Consider the following 17,367-nt stretch of genomic DNA (forward strand, 5'->3'; position numbering starts at 1 on the left):
TTTTATTTTATTATTGATACTCTTTCTTTTGTGATATTCCGAATTTTGAATATTTTAATTCCGTCTATCTATATCCTCTTTGTTTTGCAAAATTCAGGACCAATGACAGTAAAAACGAGAAAAAAAACTTATCTACGTCTGTTTTTTATTTCTTTTTCATTTATTTTGTTTGTTTGCTTTTTGTTATTTTTACAATATGTACTTATGCATATACGTAGAGTCTCAATGAATTATATGTCTTAAATGAATGGTAAATTGGTTTGTTTGTTTTTTTTCGTTTTAATTTTCATTCAATTTGGCTCAAAGAAATGATAATGTATTGTTTATAGATTTTCATGCACGATTTTATAGTTTGAGTATTGTAAACTAAATCAGGCTTTTGATGAGACTAATATATCAGCATGTTGATCAATCACCGATTCATTGATTTGATCGTCTGGCATTGGAAGCGGGCTTTTGCATTCGTCAATAATTTTGGCCGTGGTTGATTCAATGGTGTCGGTGTCGACATGATCGGTGCGCTTTTGTGCGGTTGCCTTCATAGATGCATCAAACACTTCATCAATTTCATTTTCCGAATTTTCCACAAATTCGACATTCTTTTTGGCATTAAGTTTTGAACATGGAATCGGTATGATTAAATGTATACGATTTTCGCAGAATTTTCGAAGTAATTCAATGCCTTCATCGCGTTTATTCGAATATCGATGTTCCCATGCATCCAATAAACGATTATAGTATCGTGGTTTTTCGGTGAATTTAATGTATCTATGTGAATTTGGTGTTGGACATACACGTTCTAGTGGTGCACATCGAGCCAGCTCATCTTCACTGGCAATCAAACAACGAATATCATCGGGTGTCAAATTCTCTAGAATTGGTTCCAAATATTGTTCACGATTTGCAATTGCTTTGCTTGTATATTGATTGTGTTTAAAGCGTTCGGTTTTCGATAAATTAACTACATGCAAACGACGATCATAGCATAAATTATGTCCTTGCAGTCCGAGTTCAGCCATCAATTCGGCTTGTTGTGAATGATTGAAACGTGGCGGCACATTGAATCGTACCGTATTCAGTAGAGCTGTCACAAGTGGTCCCTTGACATGCAGATCTAGTGGTGACGATGAATGCAACGATGGTGATATATTCACTTCAAGCAACCATGGTTTTAATTCCGAATCTAAAATCACATCAATGCCAAACAATTCAAATGTATTGTATCGACTGCCGACATTTGCTTTGGACATTTGATTAATCACATGTTCACCACTTAAAATTGTACGTAACACTAAATTTCGTAGCGCTGCCCACAATCCGTCGGTGTTTATTCCTTGCGCCGAAAAATATTTCCATAATGTTTTCAATGTCCATTTATGACCGCTACACGATTCAGCATCCTCATTCTTAGCATAATTTGATGACAATTTATTAATGCTGTAGTTGGTCAAATGCATGTATCTATCGCCAAGAGTGTCAATGTCATTGGAGTATTTCACGGAGGCAAAACGGGCTAAACCATCTGTATGCATGTAGGCTCGTAATGGATTCAATGATGTCACCAGTACGTATAATCTTAAATCAAATTTGCTGCCGTTTATTAGCAACGGACGATCAATGTACTTTTGTACGATAATTGGTTTTCGCTTTGGGATTTGATTCCATCGGCTAACTACTTTGATACCAGTACCACGAGCTGATGCCGGCGGTTTAATGATCCATTTTGTATTGCGTTGATCGAATTTTTGCCATAGGCGTTTCAATTTTTTTATGTCCTGAGGTAAAATATAAGTGAGTGGCATAAAATTGAACTCTTTTCGCCCATTGCGTAACATTTGCGATTGTAAATTTCGCCATATTTTATCTTTTCGACCAATTTGAAATGTTCCTGGTATGTGGTTGATTTTCTGGTATGTTTTTAATGTACGGAAGCATGGACTCTTCATATGTTTGCCCCATGTTCCCATCCAATCATTTGTTTCTGCAAAAAAAAATACCGTTTAGTTTCAAGCGGATGGATTTTTTTTTTTTTTTCAAAATTTAGAGCTTTTCAATTACTCGATGAAAAATTCGTACAAACTCACGTTTTAACAGTCTAAAGCCTGAGTTGAGAAGAATTTTCCTAATAACTATTGGTGTTATTGTGGTCAGTTTCCATTTGAGCGATTTTTTTATGGCAGCTGGCATCATTGATCCTTTTTCTTCGTGCGACGCAAATGTTATGTATGGTGGAACGTGTGCAAATAACGATGGTGTCAATGGACTCATTTTAGGTGAACGACCTTGAACACTATCGGCCAACATTGAATACATTTCGGTGCCATCGTTGAACGAATTATAAATGGCCTTATTGTCCACAACATACTCTTCAGTATCAGTCAAATCATTTTCATCACTATCTGTTGGTTCTATATATATTTTAAAAATAGAGAATTCAATCAATTTTTTTTCTATTTGTTTTTTTGTTCGGTTCGTTCAAACGAAACCGTTACACAATATCGAACAAAAGAATGTTCGGATTCATTTTTTTTCTTCATTATTACCTTGAACATCGTCATCGTCTTCTAAACTGCTGTATTCTGATTCGCTTGAATTGACTTTGTCCTCCGTTTCATTTGGTTTTTCGTTGTCGTTTGGCTTTGGCGGCGGTGATTCAATTTTTGCAATTGATTTACCCATGGCAGTTGGACTTGGTGTTGATGGTGATAAACGGGCTGCTTGTTGTTTGGCTTTCGAAATGAGTTTTTGTTTCCTTAAAATACTAAATGGCCTGACAATGTGACGTTGATTTGCTGCACGATTCAAATAAGCATTCGAATGAATTGTTTGTTTTTTGCTCGCTCCAACCTTTGGCGGTGACAAACTTTTTCCACGTGTCGTACTAACGTGCGTCGTGTACGCTGTTGCGTTACAATGTGACTGACTATCATCGCTACCATTTGTGTACAGCTAAAAAGTTTTAATTAAAGCAACAGAAGAAAAAATATATATAATCAAAATCAATTCTCGATTGTGTTTCTAAATTAAAACCATAACATGCAAAAGCAACATAGAAAAAAAAAACAATCTACATTGACCTAATCCGAACCGATAATGTTCAGGCATTATAGGTAGAATTTTTTCTTCTTTCAAACAACCTACTCTACGCTGTGTATATTTATAAATTGAAGCATAAATTCAATTGAGTAGCGTTAAAAATAAACATTATGCAAGCAATCAATTTTGCTGTTCGCATTAAAATTCGATTGATTGATTTTATGCGTATTGACAAACAGCATAGCTACGAGAATTAGATGAAAAACTTCGACCGAAAAATTATTATTGCTTGATTGCGTGTACACGTGCGTTTAAATCGCATCTGCCCAATCGAAGTACACAATACACTCGCTTGAAACGAAAACACATACACAAAACTAATTCGAAAAATGTTCAAGATATTTTAATTAAGGAAAATTATTATGAAAACTTACATCCGAATCAATGTGCGATTGAAGTCGCATTTGTTGTTTTCGTGCTTGATAGAATTCCGCCTGAATTGAATCGGAGCTACGAGCACGTGTGCGACGATGACCCTTGTTGATAACGTGATCGTTGCCGTTTTGATCGTTACCATTTGAAAAAATCTGGTTTTCGGTGCATTTCTCTTTTTGCATGGCTAATTTCATGTCAGCATCGCTTAAATCGCTTGTTATCATTGCATCGAAATAACCTTCGTTTTGGCCGTCGCACAAATTCGCAAGAATATCACAACCGTCGGATGGTATCGATAAACCATTTTCACGATTGTTACTATTATTTTCAATATGATTGTTAAAACCATTCGATTTTATTACATCATTTGAATGTTTTGTATTATGTGCGCCCTTCAATTGAATCGACGTCGCCGTGGTCGTTGTCGTCGTCGTTATGCCATTTGTAGGTGGTGGTGAATCGGTTGCAGTCGATAGACATCGCATTGTTTTCAAATGATTTTCATACGTTTGGTCGTTGGCACATGCCTTGGTACGAACAATTGTTGACATTTGTATTGAATTGGTATTATTATCGCTGAGACGTTGCCTTTTCAATCCATTGTTTTCCTGATTTTCGTCCACTTCAAAAATGTGCTGCCCATCATCATGTTTGTCGTCCATTAATTTAAGCTGTTCGGTTGGCATTTGTACTTGAGCCGATGTTAATGTATCCATTGATTGGTTACGATGTTTATTCGTTTTGTGACTGGTCCAATGTCGAACGGCGCTGATTTTTAGCAAACACGTTGTAAACACTTTTTTTACGTTAACACCAATATTACGAATGTGCTCAGTAAATGCAAGAAAACCAATAAAATAACCTCAAATATTCAGTGTGAGTGTGTACAGTGAACGAACGAACGAAATAAAATACAAATCCAATGCAAACGTCGTTTGTTTGACGAAGTGCAATAAAAGAAAACAATGGATATGTAGAAGAGAAAAAAAAAACGAAATAAAAGAAAAGAAAGAAGAAATTTTTTTTATCGTTAGTTTGAACGAAAAAAATGTGTGCATAAACTACAGATGTAGTACATATGATGATGGTGATGTGATGATGGGAGAGAAAGAGATGTGTATAATATGTTGGTTTTGCTATGTTGTATATTGATGTTGTGTATGTCTCTTTCACTACATTGTCATTATCGATGCTCAGCCATTTTTTTGTTTATATTCTCTTTTTTTTCATTCAATATATTTTTTGACACAAGCTGAACTTAATTTTCGTATGATATTTCAATTGGTTGTCTTTTTTTTATCCTACGGGACACTAGATGAAATGACACGGGGACGATTTATAATACATAATGTTTTTTTAGAACTCGCAAAATGACGAAAATGTGGAAATATATGGATATATATATATATTGTATAGTATTGTATTTATTTACTCATTAAGAATGGTTTTCTTTTTTGCTGATGGCGCACACACGAAATATTTCACCCAACTATTTTACACACTGCAAATTTATTGTATTTTATTGAATGCCGAGAATTTAATGTGCCAAACGAGGCAATGAAACGAAACAAAAAAAATGAAAGAAGAAATGAGAGACACCACACACGCTTCGCACTGAGACGAAGAATATCAACTCAACGTAGCTGGAGCTACTAGTACAATACTTATAATTCTATACACATACGCGCGAAAAGATGAACGACGATGTGACAGAGCATATGTATAGTCAAAAGAGTGTTGTCAAATTAAAAAAAAAATATGAAGGAAGAACCAGAGCGGTGTGTTTGTGTGTGTGAGAGAGGAATAAGTGTTGTCAAACGTGACTCTTATAGCTCTCGTACTACAGTTTTACGATTCTCCGTTTTGAATTCTCTGTATTGTATACACTAACACAACTGTCATTTGTTGAACGTTTTTTCATTTTTCTTTCATCTAACCCCTTTTTTCCTGAAAGCAATATGATTTGAATTCGTTTTTTTTTTTTTTTTGTAGATAATAATTGAAATTTTATTTATGATATTTTTTTTTTTCATTTTTTTAAGAAAGAGACCAAAAAGTTTGTGCTTTGGATATTTTTGATTGATTCGTTTTTTTAAGTAGTAATATGCCTTATTTTTTGTTTGCAAATTGTTACCAAACTTTCGGTGCCAAAATGTGCTGATTTGAAGATAATATTTGAAATAAATTATAATTACAATTTTTTTATATGATTTTACATGAATTTTGTGTTGGAAACGATACAATGCCTCAAAAATTTAAATTTTTCTACTTTTTTTTCCAAATCTTAAGCAAAAATCAAAAACAATCTCTGATTGATTTTCTTTTTTATAATCATTTATACACAATTATGATCATCTAACACAATGAGGAACAAAATCATAGAGTAAATTGGAATGAGTACGAGCTAATTGTTTTTGTTTGATAAATATATCATTTAAATTTGACTTAAATCGCTAAAATATCCGCTTTCTTTGAAAAAAAAAATTCTATATAGTATTTGCTTAGCTGGTGGTTCGAATAGATGCTATTCGGTTTTATTATAGTATATATTTTTTTATCACTGTTTTGTACCGACACGATTTGTGTTTGTTTTGTTGGCTGTGCCACTGGCGCTTGCATTGGTTGCCGAATACTTGCGTTGAATGTTTTGAGATTTAAGGTAGTCAGCGTACATGCGCCGCGATTGATTTAATACCCGAACGACATTATGTTTACGCACCATTTTATCAAAATGCATAGCCATCTCATTGTAATCCATATTGTTTTTCATTACAAAATTTCGATGCTGAAGCAATAATGACAAGCATAAGAACATTAAAAATGGATTACCGCCACCGAATTCATTTGGCGGTGGTAATGTGGTGGTTGTGGTTACTTTATCCAATAAAACGATATTCGGTTCGGTTTCCGCTTCTGACGCTTCCTCATCAATGAAAACATCTTGATTATTGGTTGGCGTTGTATTGTCAATTGAAGCTGCCGATGCCGTTATATCCATTAAAAATGGATTTGTTTCACTGAGCATTGATGTTTTCATCAAGTCGTTCAACACTTTTTCACTATTCTCACTGTCCGTTTCCGAATCATTTCGCAAGACTTTTGAATTTCGTTTCGAAGAACAGCGATCATCGTCTTTTTTCCGAACCAATCGAATTGGTGTTATTGATTTTTTGCCCGTTACTTCATCAATCAACTCACCATCGTATTCGAGTTCAATCTGTTCGTCGGGGGTTAATGTTTGCAGGAAGTCTTTTTCGTAGAATGGATTTTTGGTGTCGACATTGGAATGAGATTTTGATGTGCTTGGCTCTTGGACCGTTGGCGATACATGCAATGGATTTTCCCAAACAAATACTTCGGCATTGAAACCGCCAGCACCACTTCTACCAATTTCTTCAGTCGGATTTTTATCACTTGATATACTATAAATTTGATCTAATTGCACATCGTCTTCGGAACTTTCATTGAATTTTTTGTATGATATTTTTGTGGAAAAATTGGCCGATGAACGGTTATTGCTTATGTGTGAATCAAGCGAATCTTTGGAATCGGCCATATCAAAACCATTTGTATTCACTTTTGATTGCGAAAAATTGTTGCCAAACACTTGCCGATTCAAATTGTCCAATTCAAGATAACATTCACCTGAAATAATCGAAAGAGAAGGATTTGTAAATTTTTTTCGCATGCGAGAACAAGAAAAAAGAACTCACGTGTTATGGAAGTGGTCATTGGAAAATATTCCGAATCATCTGGACTGCTGCCGTCAAAACTAGATTGCTTCTTCTCTTCCAATTGTAATTGCAGTTTCTTTTTATTAATGCGATTCATAACATTTGGTTCATTCTCCTTCGGACTTGAATCATCCATTTTGTCTGTGTCCAGAATTTTTTCCGAATTTAAATTTTGATGTGATGATCGTGTCATGCGAAGTGATGCCCGTTTACTACTGCGTGATTCACTTGAACTAACACTTGCCGATCGAATCAATGTTAATTTAGCACCTTTTGACGCAAAATTCAGAAATTCATTAAAATTTTTCACAATTTTGCCACCTTTTGGTGTTGTTTCACCCGATTGATTCTCTGATTCGACTGAATTCGATTTCACTAAATCTTCAAATGGATACTTTTCAATTTTATCGAACGATGCAAATATTTCCTTTTTACTGGCCGCAATTCGATCTTTTAGCCCTTTAAAATGACTTGACGCGGTTGAATTCGAATCTTCCGACGTTGGCATTATGTGATTATTGTTGGTCGTTGTCGATTGTTCATCTGGTTTTATGTGCGTTGTTTGTGATTTGGTCACCAAATGTTCCTCCCCAACCTCATCATTGTTATTGAGTGATGCATCGGATTGTTGTTGATTTTTCTCATTATTTTTCACTTCAAAATTGTTAACTTGTGACTTATCATTGATTTCGGTTAGTTGTATGGTTGCTTTTTGATTATGATGTTGTGTCATTTGCCGAAGTTTTGATTCGTCTAAACTTTGATAACTTTTCGAAATATTTCGACTGTTACCCACTGGTGTTCGTGTTATATTTTCATCTAAACTTTGATTGAAACGCTTTGTACCGTCTAAACTGCGTCCAAACGATGTCGAATCGCTGGAATTGATTGTATTTGGTGATGTGAGCAAAAGTGATTGTGATGAACTTTGACGCCGTAATGCACACAGTTTTGTGTATGCAGTTTCACGTGGTTTTCGCATTATAACATCGGACGATGTACTTTTTGGCGATGATTGAGCATCTTTGGTCGGCGGTACGAATTCTTTTTCGAATAAATTTAGTTCGCCAATTGGTGGCTGTGACGGCAAACTGCTCCAGAGTACCTCCAACATTCGCAGCGAATCATCAAACGCAAATTCGCGTTTCATTTCTAATAACAGCCATCGATAACAAAATAATAGATCGTCCGCCTGTTGCAATTTTAGGTAATCGAAAAATTCGGGATCGTAAAACTGTAGCGCTTCGGACAGATGGGTAAATTTCTGTGTCATTGCAATTCCATCAAGCATGAAATTAGTGCTCAAACGCTTCATAATTGCACAGAAACAAATATACGCCTGTGCTTCGTCACACATTGTAACTGTGAGTAGAGAAAGTCAAAAGAGAATACAAATTGATTAGATAGTCGAAAAGTCGAAGTTTGAGTCAATAAAATTGATAATCCATTTTTCATGAGGCTCGGTATTTTTGGAATTGTGATAAGGATTTTTTTCTTCTTTTCATTGAGACTTGTTATTGTTGAAAACACAAAAAATGAAATAATAAACAGATCAAACCGGAAAAAAAGAAAGATTGTAAATACAAACCCAAAAGAGGTGAGGCAATGTCACTCATTCCTTGGCAATAGCTAACGGCCGGATGGTTGAGTGCATATGTGGTGAGAATATTGAAAAGTGATGCGATATTTTGATTATCATCGTTTCCAGCGTAAAATGGATGCAGTCTATCAGTTCGAAGTACATCTTTCCGTACCATACTTGTAACATACGCTAATTCACCCGCAACAGGCCCTTGTTGAATGGCTACCCGCCATACATCACGCAAACGATAATATTCAGCTGCCTTTTGTTTCATATAATCCATACGTTGTCGTCCAGTCATACCTGTCAAATAACGAATCAGTATATATATTTAGTAGCCGAACAAAACAGTTGTTTTCTTTACGATATTACATACCCTCCGGATACACATTCAATATGTGTTTCCATACGACACGACGTAAACTCGGATCGATACCACCATTATAAATGACTTTGCGGAGATTTTTCGCTTGTACAATTTGTCCAACCGAATCGAGAAACGAACGAAATTCAGCGTCCGACAATGGCTGTCTTAATGGCTGTAAAATACTTTGATCCTCAACGAAATTTAACGCACGCGTTACCATTGAGAATGTTTTTTCCATATGATTCATAATCAGGCCAGGCAAACGACTTTGAACATTTTGCACGTATTTTTGTCCAACTCCAATTGATTGTTGTAATGGTGTTACCTCTTTTGTCGTTGTATTTGTTGTATCCCAATCAGATGTTTCGGAAAATGGTTTAATATCAACCGTTAGGCTAAGACACGGATCCGTACCATGCGATATGGAATGATTGTGAGCCCTGAAAGATGTGAATTTTCAAATTTTTTTTTTTTTTTTTTTTTTTTCAAAAATAAAATGGTCATACCTGAGAAATGCTGCATCAAGGTCCCAATCGGATAAAACGCCAAGATAAACCTCTTGGCCATTTGGATCGACCGTTTTATAACTTATGCTAAAGTCGGATTTTAGGTCAAACGCTTTTGCCAAAATGCTATACAGTACTTCCAACGATGTAATTTGTGGATCAACACTAAATTTTCGCCATTCGCACGGTAGACTGCCTTCACATTTCTACGGATTCAAAAAGATGTTCACACACTTCAGTTTTTTTTTTTTTGTTTAAAGCGAAAAATGTAACACACATGTATAAAATCGATATGCGCACATAAAAAACTGATTATTTTGTCTCGAAAAACGGTACATTTAATTATTCATTCAGCTGTAAATGAATGTTGTTAATTTTGACACAAAACTTACTTTTACTTTAACACGAACAGCTTCGCGTGAAAGCCCATAAATTCCTGCCATATTTTTTGTTGTAATCGATGGTTTTTGTTTCAAAAGAATCAAATCAAAAAGCCTCACTTGTGAAAATAAGTCTCGAATTTAAATGTTGACTCAACTTTTGGCAACAGCGATAACATTTTAACCCAAATAACTGGTGCTTCAACTAGTTTTTATCGCAATGGCGTGAACATATTTTTACGTTCCAGCTTCTCGCAGTACGTTCGCGTTTTTTTTTCTTTCTTTTTTCTTTTATTTGTTTTAGCCCCTAAAGCAGCAGTTATACAAAGAGAATTAAGTAAGAATGGTCGTCGTTGTCTTCGTGTGTTAATTGTGTGCGAGCTACTAAGCCTTCGTCTGTCTTTTTCGATGTTTTCAGTCTTTCTATTTTTGAGTGGTCTGAGTGAAAGACACAGCATAATTCACATATGATTGAATTTGTAATTGTCTATGTATTGTTTTATATGGATTACATGCATGGAAATTTTGACAAAGAATGACATTTCTTCACGCAATAGCAGAAAAGACCTTTTCCCTGTTTCATTTTCGTCTGTCAATCGTTTATGTTCACAATTCAAACGTGTCGGTATCAGTTTTCATTAAGTGTGCAAAGAGAAGAATTCAGCTTTGGCGGAAAAACAGTTGAAAATCATCCGCAATAATAAATAATATTATTTTCCAACGGAAATTTTCGTTCAATTTGATAAGAAAAGAAAATCATATAAAGTTTGAATTAGGCGAAAAAATTGAACATCACCATTTTCTTAAGTATCGATGGCAGTAGTACTTAAGCATAAAGCCTGATTCCAAACGGAATTCATGTGTTTAAGTGTGTAAATCATTCTCATTGATATATGGATTGGATTTCTATGTATGCTGGTGACAGTGACATTTCGTGTGTGTTTTTAGTGAAGAACAATCACAAAAAAAAAAAGTTTTTTTCAGATCGTTTGTTAAAAGAATTGCATATTTTTATATGTAATCAACGACAGTGTACTAATATTGCGAATGGTAAATTTCAAGTTCACATTTGTTGAATTAACGTAGTTGGAAAAGGTGGCATTAAATCGACAAAAAGTTTAAAATATTCGATGTTTTGTTTTGTGGCGAAGCAATCGTTCAACCAATTTCTCATTTCATTTACGACTGATGTGCATGCATGAGTGTGTATGTGTGTATATACATATGAGATTTTCGTATTTTTTATATAATTTCTTTGCTTTTTTATGGTCGTAAATGAAATTGTATGTGAATAATTGTCGAAATTCGACCTGGTTTAACAACGAATGAAAAATATGAAAGTCATTCACTTTGCGGATGCAACTCAAATCACGAATTCAAACGTGAGAGCACAGAGAGAGAGAGAGAGAGAGAAAAGTGCAAATGTGTATTTGCTCAATGATTAATCGTTTTGTTGAATGAAATAAATCCAAATAAAACACAGTTTTTCCCATAACTGGACAGGTCGACATTGAAATCAACTAAACACAATTGAATGTATTTTTTTGTTTCTATTTACGTCTATTTCAAGATGATCACTGATTGCATGAAAGCGAATCTACGCTGTAAATAAATTTCAATCTAATGATATGTATTGCATTTTGAAGAAGTCTATTCGACATAATTGCGATTGTTTTTTTTTTTATATGATCGTATACGATGAAATGTTGAAAAATATTGAATCTATAAATAGAAAATGCTTTGATACCATCGAAAAAAGACCACAGCCAACGAACAATTCTGTGGGCGCTTGTGATAAAACACACACACATACATACACACCTTTTTTTGCTTGTCATTTCAACAACAACCACAACAATTTTCGTCTTTATTTTTCATTAAACCGAACGCAATCTTGTTTTTCAGATATTACAATTAAGAACATTCACGTCAATTAATAGAGGCTTTTGCTTAGGAATCAACGATTTTTGATACTACACTTTTTGTTACTGATTTTGAAGAGTGTTTGGACGAAAGCGATAGCGGGAGATGTCGTTAAAACCAAAACGCGTAAATTTCGAGGAGAAATGGTTGGATTTAAAGCAAACCGTAAAAGATGTCATCACAATGGGAAATGTCAACAAAATGACTTGGAATGATCGTTTTCTGTATGTGTTTTATTTTTTCAAAAAAAAAAAAAAACTAAATTTTCACAAAAAAATATTTTTTTAGTGATGTGTACTCATTGTGTGTTGCATTTCCGGAACCGCTTGCCGATCGTTTGTACAATGAAACAAAACAGTTTCTTGAATCACATGTGAATAATTTACTGGATGCAAAAGTGGCACCGCCAGAAAATGACGGCGCCAACGATTTCAATATGATCAATGATACGTTGCTTCAGCGTTACTATTCCGCATGGATTGAATACAGTCAGGGTGTGGAATATCTTAATTATTTGTACATGTATTTGAATCAGCAACACATAAAACGCAACAAACATACAGTCGAAGTGGAATTCAATTATGGTCAAGTGAGCAATGAAAATCAAGAGCTCATGGAAATCGGTGAATTAGGTTTGGACATATGGCAAGGTCGCATGATTAAAAAATTAGGCGAAGAAATTGTGAAGCAAATTCTGGAAGCCATCTATGCGGATCGAACTGGCAGCGATTTAGGTTTGAATAGTGCACAAGTAATTTATGGGATCATTCAAAGCTTTGTTCAAGTACAAAATTATAAAAAGAAAGGAAATTTGAATTTGTACCAAGAACTATTTGAAGCACCAATGTTGGCCGCCAGCGGTGAATATTACAAAAGCGAAGCGGCCAAATTATTGCAACGCTGCACGGTTAGTGAATATATGGAAGAGGTACTTAAACGATTGGACGACGAAAATCGTCGAGCTCATAAATTCTTTCATGGAAGGTGAATACAATGTCAATGCGAATAAATGTAAACATCACTAATTTTCATTTCGTTTCATTTTCATTGTCATTGATAGCACAATACCGAAACTTCGATTAGAATGTGAAACGCGAATGATAACCGATCATCTGGAATTTTTACACTCAGACTGCAAGGAAATGGTGACACAAGAGAAACGTGCCGATTTGCATAATATGTATACTTTGCTGAAACCAATTCCGGACGGTCTAAAAATATTGATTCAAGCATTTTTGGATCACATCAAAAACGAAGGCATAGAAACAATTTCTACGCTTAAAGGCGATACGGTTTGTGAACCATTTTAAAATGAGTCATCAAGATTTGTTTATGGCCAATTTTCAATTTTACAGATTCACATTCAATTTGTTGAGAATATGCTCAAAGTGCATCACAAGTACGAGCAAATGATTTCGGAACTATTTAAAAATGATCCGCTATTTTTGAGTGCATTAGATCGTGCCTGTGCCAGTGTCATCAATAAACGCATCAATGACAAACAACAATGTCGTAGTGCCGAATTGGTGGCCAAATACTGTGATAGCCTATTGAAAAAATCAAAAACAACCGAAAGTGAAATTGATTCAAAACTTACCAGTAGCATCACCATTTTCAAATACATCGAAGATAAGGATGTTTATCAGAAGTTTTACAGTCGAATGCTGGCCAAACGGTTAATTCACGAACAATCCCAAAGCATGGACACTGAAGAAGCCATGATCAATCGATTAAAGGTAATAATTCTGTGCCATAACAGCTTTTTTCCCCGAAAATGAACTCATCATTGTATTTTTTTCTCATCATTCTCAGCAAGCATGCGGCTATGAATTCACCAATAAATTGCACAGAATGTTTACAGACATTTCGGTATCAACAGACTTGAACAACAAATTCAATTCACATTTGAAAGACAAAAATACAGAATTAGGCAAGTGATTTTAACATGATGCATGGTTTTGGTGTCTCGCTAATCTCTCGTTTATTTCAAAATAGGAATAAATTTATCAATAAAAGTGCTTCAAGCCGGTGCATGGCCACTTGGACCGACACAAGTGACAATACCATTTGCTATACCACAAGAATTTGAGAAATCGATTCGCATGTTTGAAACATTTTACCATGAAAATTTCAATGGACGTAAATTAACGTGGTTACACTATTTGTGCCAGGGTGAATTAAAATTGTCTTATTTAAAAAAGCCCTACATCATTACAATGCAAACGTATCAAATGGCCATTTTGTTGTTGTTTGAAAATGTTGATGTCATGACATGCAAAGAAATACAGGTAAAAACGAACAAATGCCGTCAACAATTTTGAGCACTTTTTTTTAAACATTTTTGCTGTTGTTGTGTACTATAGGAAACGCTTGAATTGAATGCCGACACATTTCAAAAGCATATGCAAAGTTTAATCGAATCGAAATTATTGTTAGCAAGCTCTGAACAACTTGAGGATAGCACAGAAATCAAACTTAATTTGGACTATTCGAATAAGCGCACAAAATTCAAAATAACCGCCGCATTGCAACGCGAAACACCGCAAGAAGTTGAACACACTATGAGTGCCGTCGATGAAGATCGCAAATTGTATCTACAAGCAGCTATTGTGAGGATTATGAAATCACGCAAAATACTCAAACACAATGCTCTTATTCAAGAGGTAAATAAGATCATTTGTCCCTCTCTCTTCCTCCTATTTTAATGCGGAATTCTCTTTTTCATTTCATTCAATAGATTCTGTCCCAATCAAAGGTTACATTTGCGCCGACCATCTCAATGATTAAAAAATGTATTGAATCGTTAATTGACAAACAATATATTGAGCGAACATCAACTGGAAGCGATGAATATAGTTACGTTGCTTAAATGAATAAATGAAAAATTGTTGAAAATGAACATCAGAAATTAGAAAAAAATTGATCCGTATTTGATGCAAGGCTAATCTGATAAAAAAATAATAAAACAAAACAAACAAACAAAAAAAGAACGAATTAAGAGTTTAGAATTTAAGAGAGAGTATCTTTTGTACCGCAAGTTCGGGATTGTGTTTCACATTTTCGTTTTATAAAACATATTTAAACCAATATTTCGACCCAACTTAATGAAGCTCATAGTTTTATTATTAATCCCATCCACATTGAATTATCCAATAATATCATCATTCTATATATAATAATCGAACAGTGGTCTTCATTTTTTTATTCTACATCGTTTTTTTCTCTTAATTTATCAATCAACTATTTTTGTATTTATAACATGTCAAATCTCTACCATTTTAACTTTGAACGATAAAATGCATTTCATTTATTTACAGCCACATTTTGGAGTGTAACACAGATGAACTTTTTAAGAATTATTATTGTTTTAGTAGAATTAAAGAAAAAACAGAGAATAAAACATGGAAAGAAGTTAATAAATGTGAATAGAATAATGCAATCCATTGTCTTTAAATTCATGCATAGGTCGCATTTTTTTGTGGTAAGTAAAAAAAATGGTTTAGTGAATGTTGTCTATTACTTTTTATGCAAATTTGGAATTTGAAAAAGAAAATGCAAAAAAATTGAATTTCTGAAAAATTCCAGCTTTTTCACATGTTTTCATTTTGTATTGCAAATATTTAGGTTAAGAAATGATGAAATCAGTTATTCGAATGATGAAATCGCATTAATTTTATAATCAAAATAAATAAACCTAAACATTGTACATTATTCCATTGTAAGAGCGTGAGTATAGAATATGCAGTACGTGCTATGAATCACATGTACAACAGAACATGTGCCTGTTTATGACCATGATATTGTACTCAAAGTACGAAACGAATGATTGAACAGTGAATTAGTTCTTTAAATACACGTAGCCCGGATAGCTCAGTCGGTAGAGCATTGGACTTTTAATCCAAGGGTCGTGGGTTCAAGTCCCCCTTCGGGCGCTCCTTTTTTTATTCTTTTATTTCGTTCTTATTTTACAGTGTTTTTTATTTTCACTTTTTCATATCAAGAAAAATTAATAATTTTTTTGATTTTAATTCTTTTATTTTACTTCCAATTTTGTTGTGTTCATTTTTAAATCGTTTTTATTATTCGTACTTTTGAATGTTTGTGGCGAGAAAATAACTCAAATTTCATTGTAAATAAAATGATGTTAATAAATTACAACAAGAAATCTTTATAAAGAAAAAAGATCATAGTGTTCTATGTAATGAAATAAGAGCTGTCCTAATGGTCTTTATGTTTAGTGTGGTATAGTTAATCATTTCGACGGTGATTCTGGAAAACATTCATTGTATAAACAAATGATACAGTATACGCAGTATAATTTTCACTTTCCACAATTGTAATTGAACTAAATGAGTGAATAAAGCAGTATTTACTAGAAAGATACTATCTATTTGTTCTGCAAATGGAAAAGTTTGTATAGTGCGATCAAAAAGTGTTTCCGTCACACACTGAGCATTTATATGCGCTTGCTTACGACCATGATGTACTCAAGGCAGATTGAACAGTGAATTCGTCCTTTAAACACATGTAGCCCGGATAGCTCAGTCGGTAGAGCATTGGACTTTTAATCCAAGGGTCGTGGGTTCAAGTCCCCCTTCGGGCGCTCTTTTTTTTATTTTGCTTTCTTCAGTTTTTTTATTGTTGTTTTAATTTATGCTTTTCAAATACAATTTTTGTATGAATATTTTTTTTTAAAAAATTTCAAAACAATATGAATACCTCTGTATGGACTTTTTTGTTATGAACAAATGATACCAAACAGATAGATGTAAATGTTTATTTTTCGTACAATTCCACTGAAGCAATATAAAATTTGAAAAATACTTTTATAGGTAAGAACAGAAAATGAGTGAACTATTGTCATTTTGAATGCAAATAGAAGTAGGCAAGATAATCGAAACAACAGATTGTTCTGACGATATATTGAATGACTTTATTAATCCATGTCGATACGCATGACGAATTGAATTTTGTGTGTACTCACTACTCAGGCTACAAATTTACTTTTGATGGTTTTTTAATAATGCACCTCTTGAGTATGACATTAGAAATTGTCTAACATTAAATATATTTAAATCTCATCATAGCATAGCAAGTGCGTAGATAAAACGATGGTATCTTTTTCAACAAAGTTACGATGCGGAAAATTATGGAACAAAGTAAGGTCAATGATTCAATAAATAAAATGACGGAATGGACTACGGCCAAAAAGTTTAGATTGATAATGAATGATAATTAATCTCTTGTGTAAAGGAGCGTGCCCATTTCTAAAAGTCCATGTTCCGGATAAAAATTAATTTAAAATAATGTTCTCGCATTCAGTTGATTTCTATATCCCCATTCGAGAAGTTATCAATTTTTTTGAGAAAAATGTTGCGGAAGAAAATTTATATGATCATTTTGT

At 34.0% G+C, this 17,367-nt stretch overlaps 3 protein-coding genes and 2 non-coding genes across 6 annotated transcripts; 3 read left to right on the forward strand and 2 right to left on the reverse strand.

Annotated features, from left to right (window-relative positions):
- Nucleotides 1–153: 153 nt before the first annotated feature.
- On the reverse strand, nt 154–5,125 carry LOC116336987 (tubulin polyglutamylase TTLL4-like). Of its 2 annotated transcripts, none has more exons than XM_031761255.1 (5): nt 4,904–5,125; nt 3,471–4,333; nt 2,544–2,949; nt 2,085–2,408; nt 154–1,981 (listed from the first exon to the last, which is right to left on the reverse strand). In XM_031761255.1, the coding sequence occupies exons 1-5, from the start codon at nt 4,905–4,907 to the stop codon at nt 372–374; spliced, it is 3,207 nt and encodes a 1,068-aa protein (XP_031617115.1). In that variant the 5' UTR covers nt 4,908–5,125; the 3' UTR covers nt 154–371. The 2 variants fall into 2 exon arrangements, with proteins under 2 accessions (XP_031617115.1, XP_031617116.1); XM_031761256.1 differs by having other exon boundaries at nt 3,471–4,782.
- Nucleotides 5,126–5,510: 385 nt separating this feature from the next.
- LOC116336911 lies at nt 5,511–10,903 on the reverse strand. Its single transcript, XM_031761122.1, has 6 exons — nt 10,053–10,903; nt 9,661–9,866; nt 9,164–9,594; nt 8,794–9,090; nt 7,185–8,567; nt 5,511–7,116 (listed from the first exon to the last, which is right to left on the reverse strand). The coding sequence occupies exons 1-6, from the start codon at nt 10,101–10,103 to the stop codon at nt 6,029–6,031; spliced, it is 3,456 nt and encodes a 1,151-aa protein (XP_031616982.1). The 5' UTR covers nt 10,104–10,903; the 3' UTR covers nt 5,511–6,028.
- Nucleotides 10,904–10,959: 56 nt separating this feature from the next.
- Nucleotides 10,960–15,402, forward strand: LOC116336912 (cullin-2). The gene is made up of 9 exons (XM_031761123.1): nt 10,960–11,090; nt 11,946–12,187; nt 12,252–12,947; nt 13,024–13,255; nt 13,319–13,699; nt 13,776–13,893; nt 13,959–14,251; nt 14,327–14,626; nt 14,701–15,402. Exons 2-9 carry the CDS (start codon nt 12,069–12,071, stop codon nt 14,830–14,832), a joined length of 2,271 nt encoding a protein of 756 aa, XP_031616983.1. The 5' UTR covers nt 10,960–11,090; nt 11,946–12,068; the 3' UTR covers nt 14,833–15,402.
- Nucleotides 15,403–15,822: 420 nt separating this feature from the next.
- Nucleotides 15,823–15,895, forward strand: Trnak-uuu. The gene has a single exon. It is a non-coding gene; the product is annotated as a tRNA-Lys (tRNA).
- A 598-nt stretch (nt 15,896–16,493) lies between these two features.
- Nucleotides 16,494–16,566, forward strand: Trnak-uuu. Its single transcript has one exon. It is a non-coding gene; the product is annotated as a tRNA-Lys (tRNA).
- The last annotated feature ends 801 nt before the right edge of the window (nt 16,567–17,367 follow it).

This window comes from Contarinia nasturtii, unplaced genomic scaffold (assembly GCF_009176525.2).
Source record: "Contarinia nasturtii isolate CC-2019 unplaced genomic scaffold, AAFC_CNas_1.1 Cnas_scaffold_220, whole genome shotgun sequence".
NCBI classification, from domain to species: Eukaryota; Metazoa; Arthropoda; class Insecta; order Diptera; family Cecidomyiidae; genus Contarinia; species Contarinia nasturtii.

What these genes read in the sequence shown, in the direction of transcription:
- LOC116336987 (XM_031761255.1), bottom strand. An exon ending in AATCGCACATTGATTCGGAT is followed by an intron (nt 2,950 to 3,470) that starts GTAAGTTTTCAT and finishes AAAACTTTTTAG; the next exon opens with CTGTACACAAATGGTAGCGA. An exon ending in AGGCTTTAGACTGTTAAAAC is followed by an intron (nt 1,982 to 2,084) that starts GTGAGTTTGTAC and finishes TTTTTTTTGCAG; the next exon opens with AAACAAATGATTGGATGGGA.
- LOC116336911 (XM_031761122.1), bottom strand. Translation starts at nt 10,103, where the DNA reads ATGGCAGGAATTTATGGGCTTTCACGCGAAGCTGTTCGTGTTAAAGTA. An exon ending in CTGTTCGTGTTAAAGTAAAA is followed by an intron (nt 9,867 to 10,052) that starts GTAAGTTTTGTG and finishes TTGAATCCGTAG; the next exon opens with AAATGTGAAGGCAGTCTACC. An exon ending in ATTGAATGTGTATCCGGAGG is followed by an intron (nt 9,091 to 9,163) that starts GTATGTAATATC and finishes GTTATTTGACAG; the next exon opens with GTATGACTGGACGACAACGT.
- LOC116336912 (XM_031761123.1), top strand. Translation starts at nt 12,069, where the DNA reads ATGTCGTTAAAACCAAAACGCGTAAATTTCGAGGAGAAATGGTTGGAT. An exon ending in CCATGATCAATCGATTAAAG is followed by an intron (nt 13,700 to 13,775) that starts GTAATAATTCTG and finishes CATCATTCTCAG; the next exon opens with CAAGCATGCGGCTATGAATT. An exon ending in TGACATGCAAAGAAATACAG is followed by an intron (nt 14,252 to 14,326) that starts GTAAAAACGAAC and finishes TGTGTACTATAG; the next exon opens with GAAACGCTTGAATTGAATGC.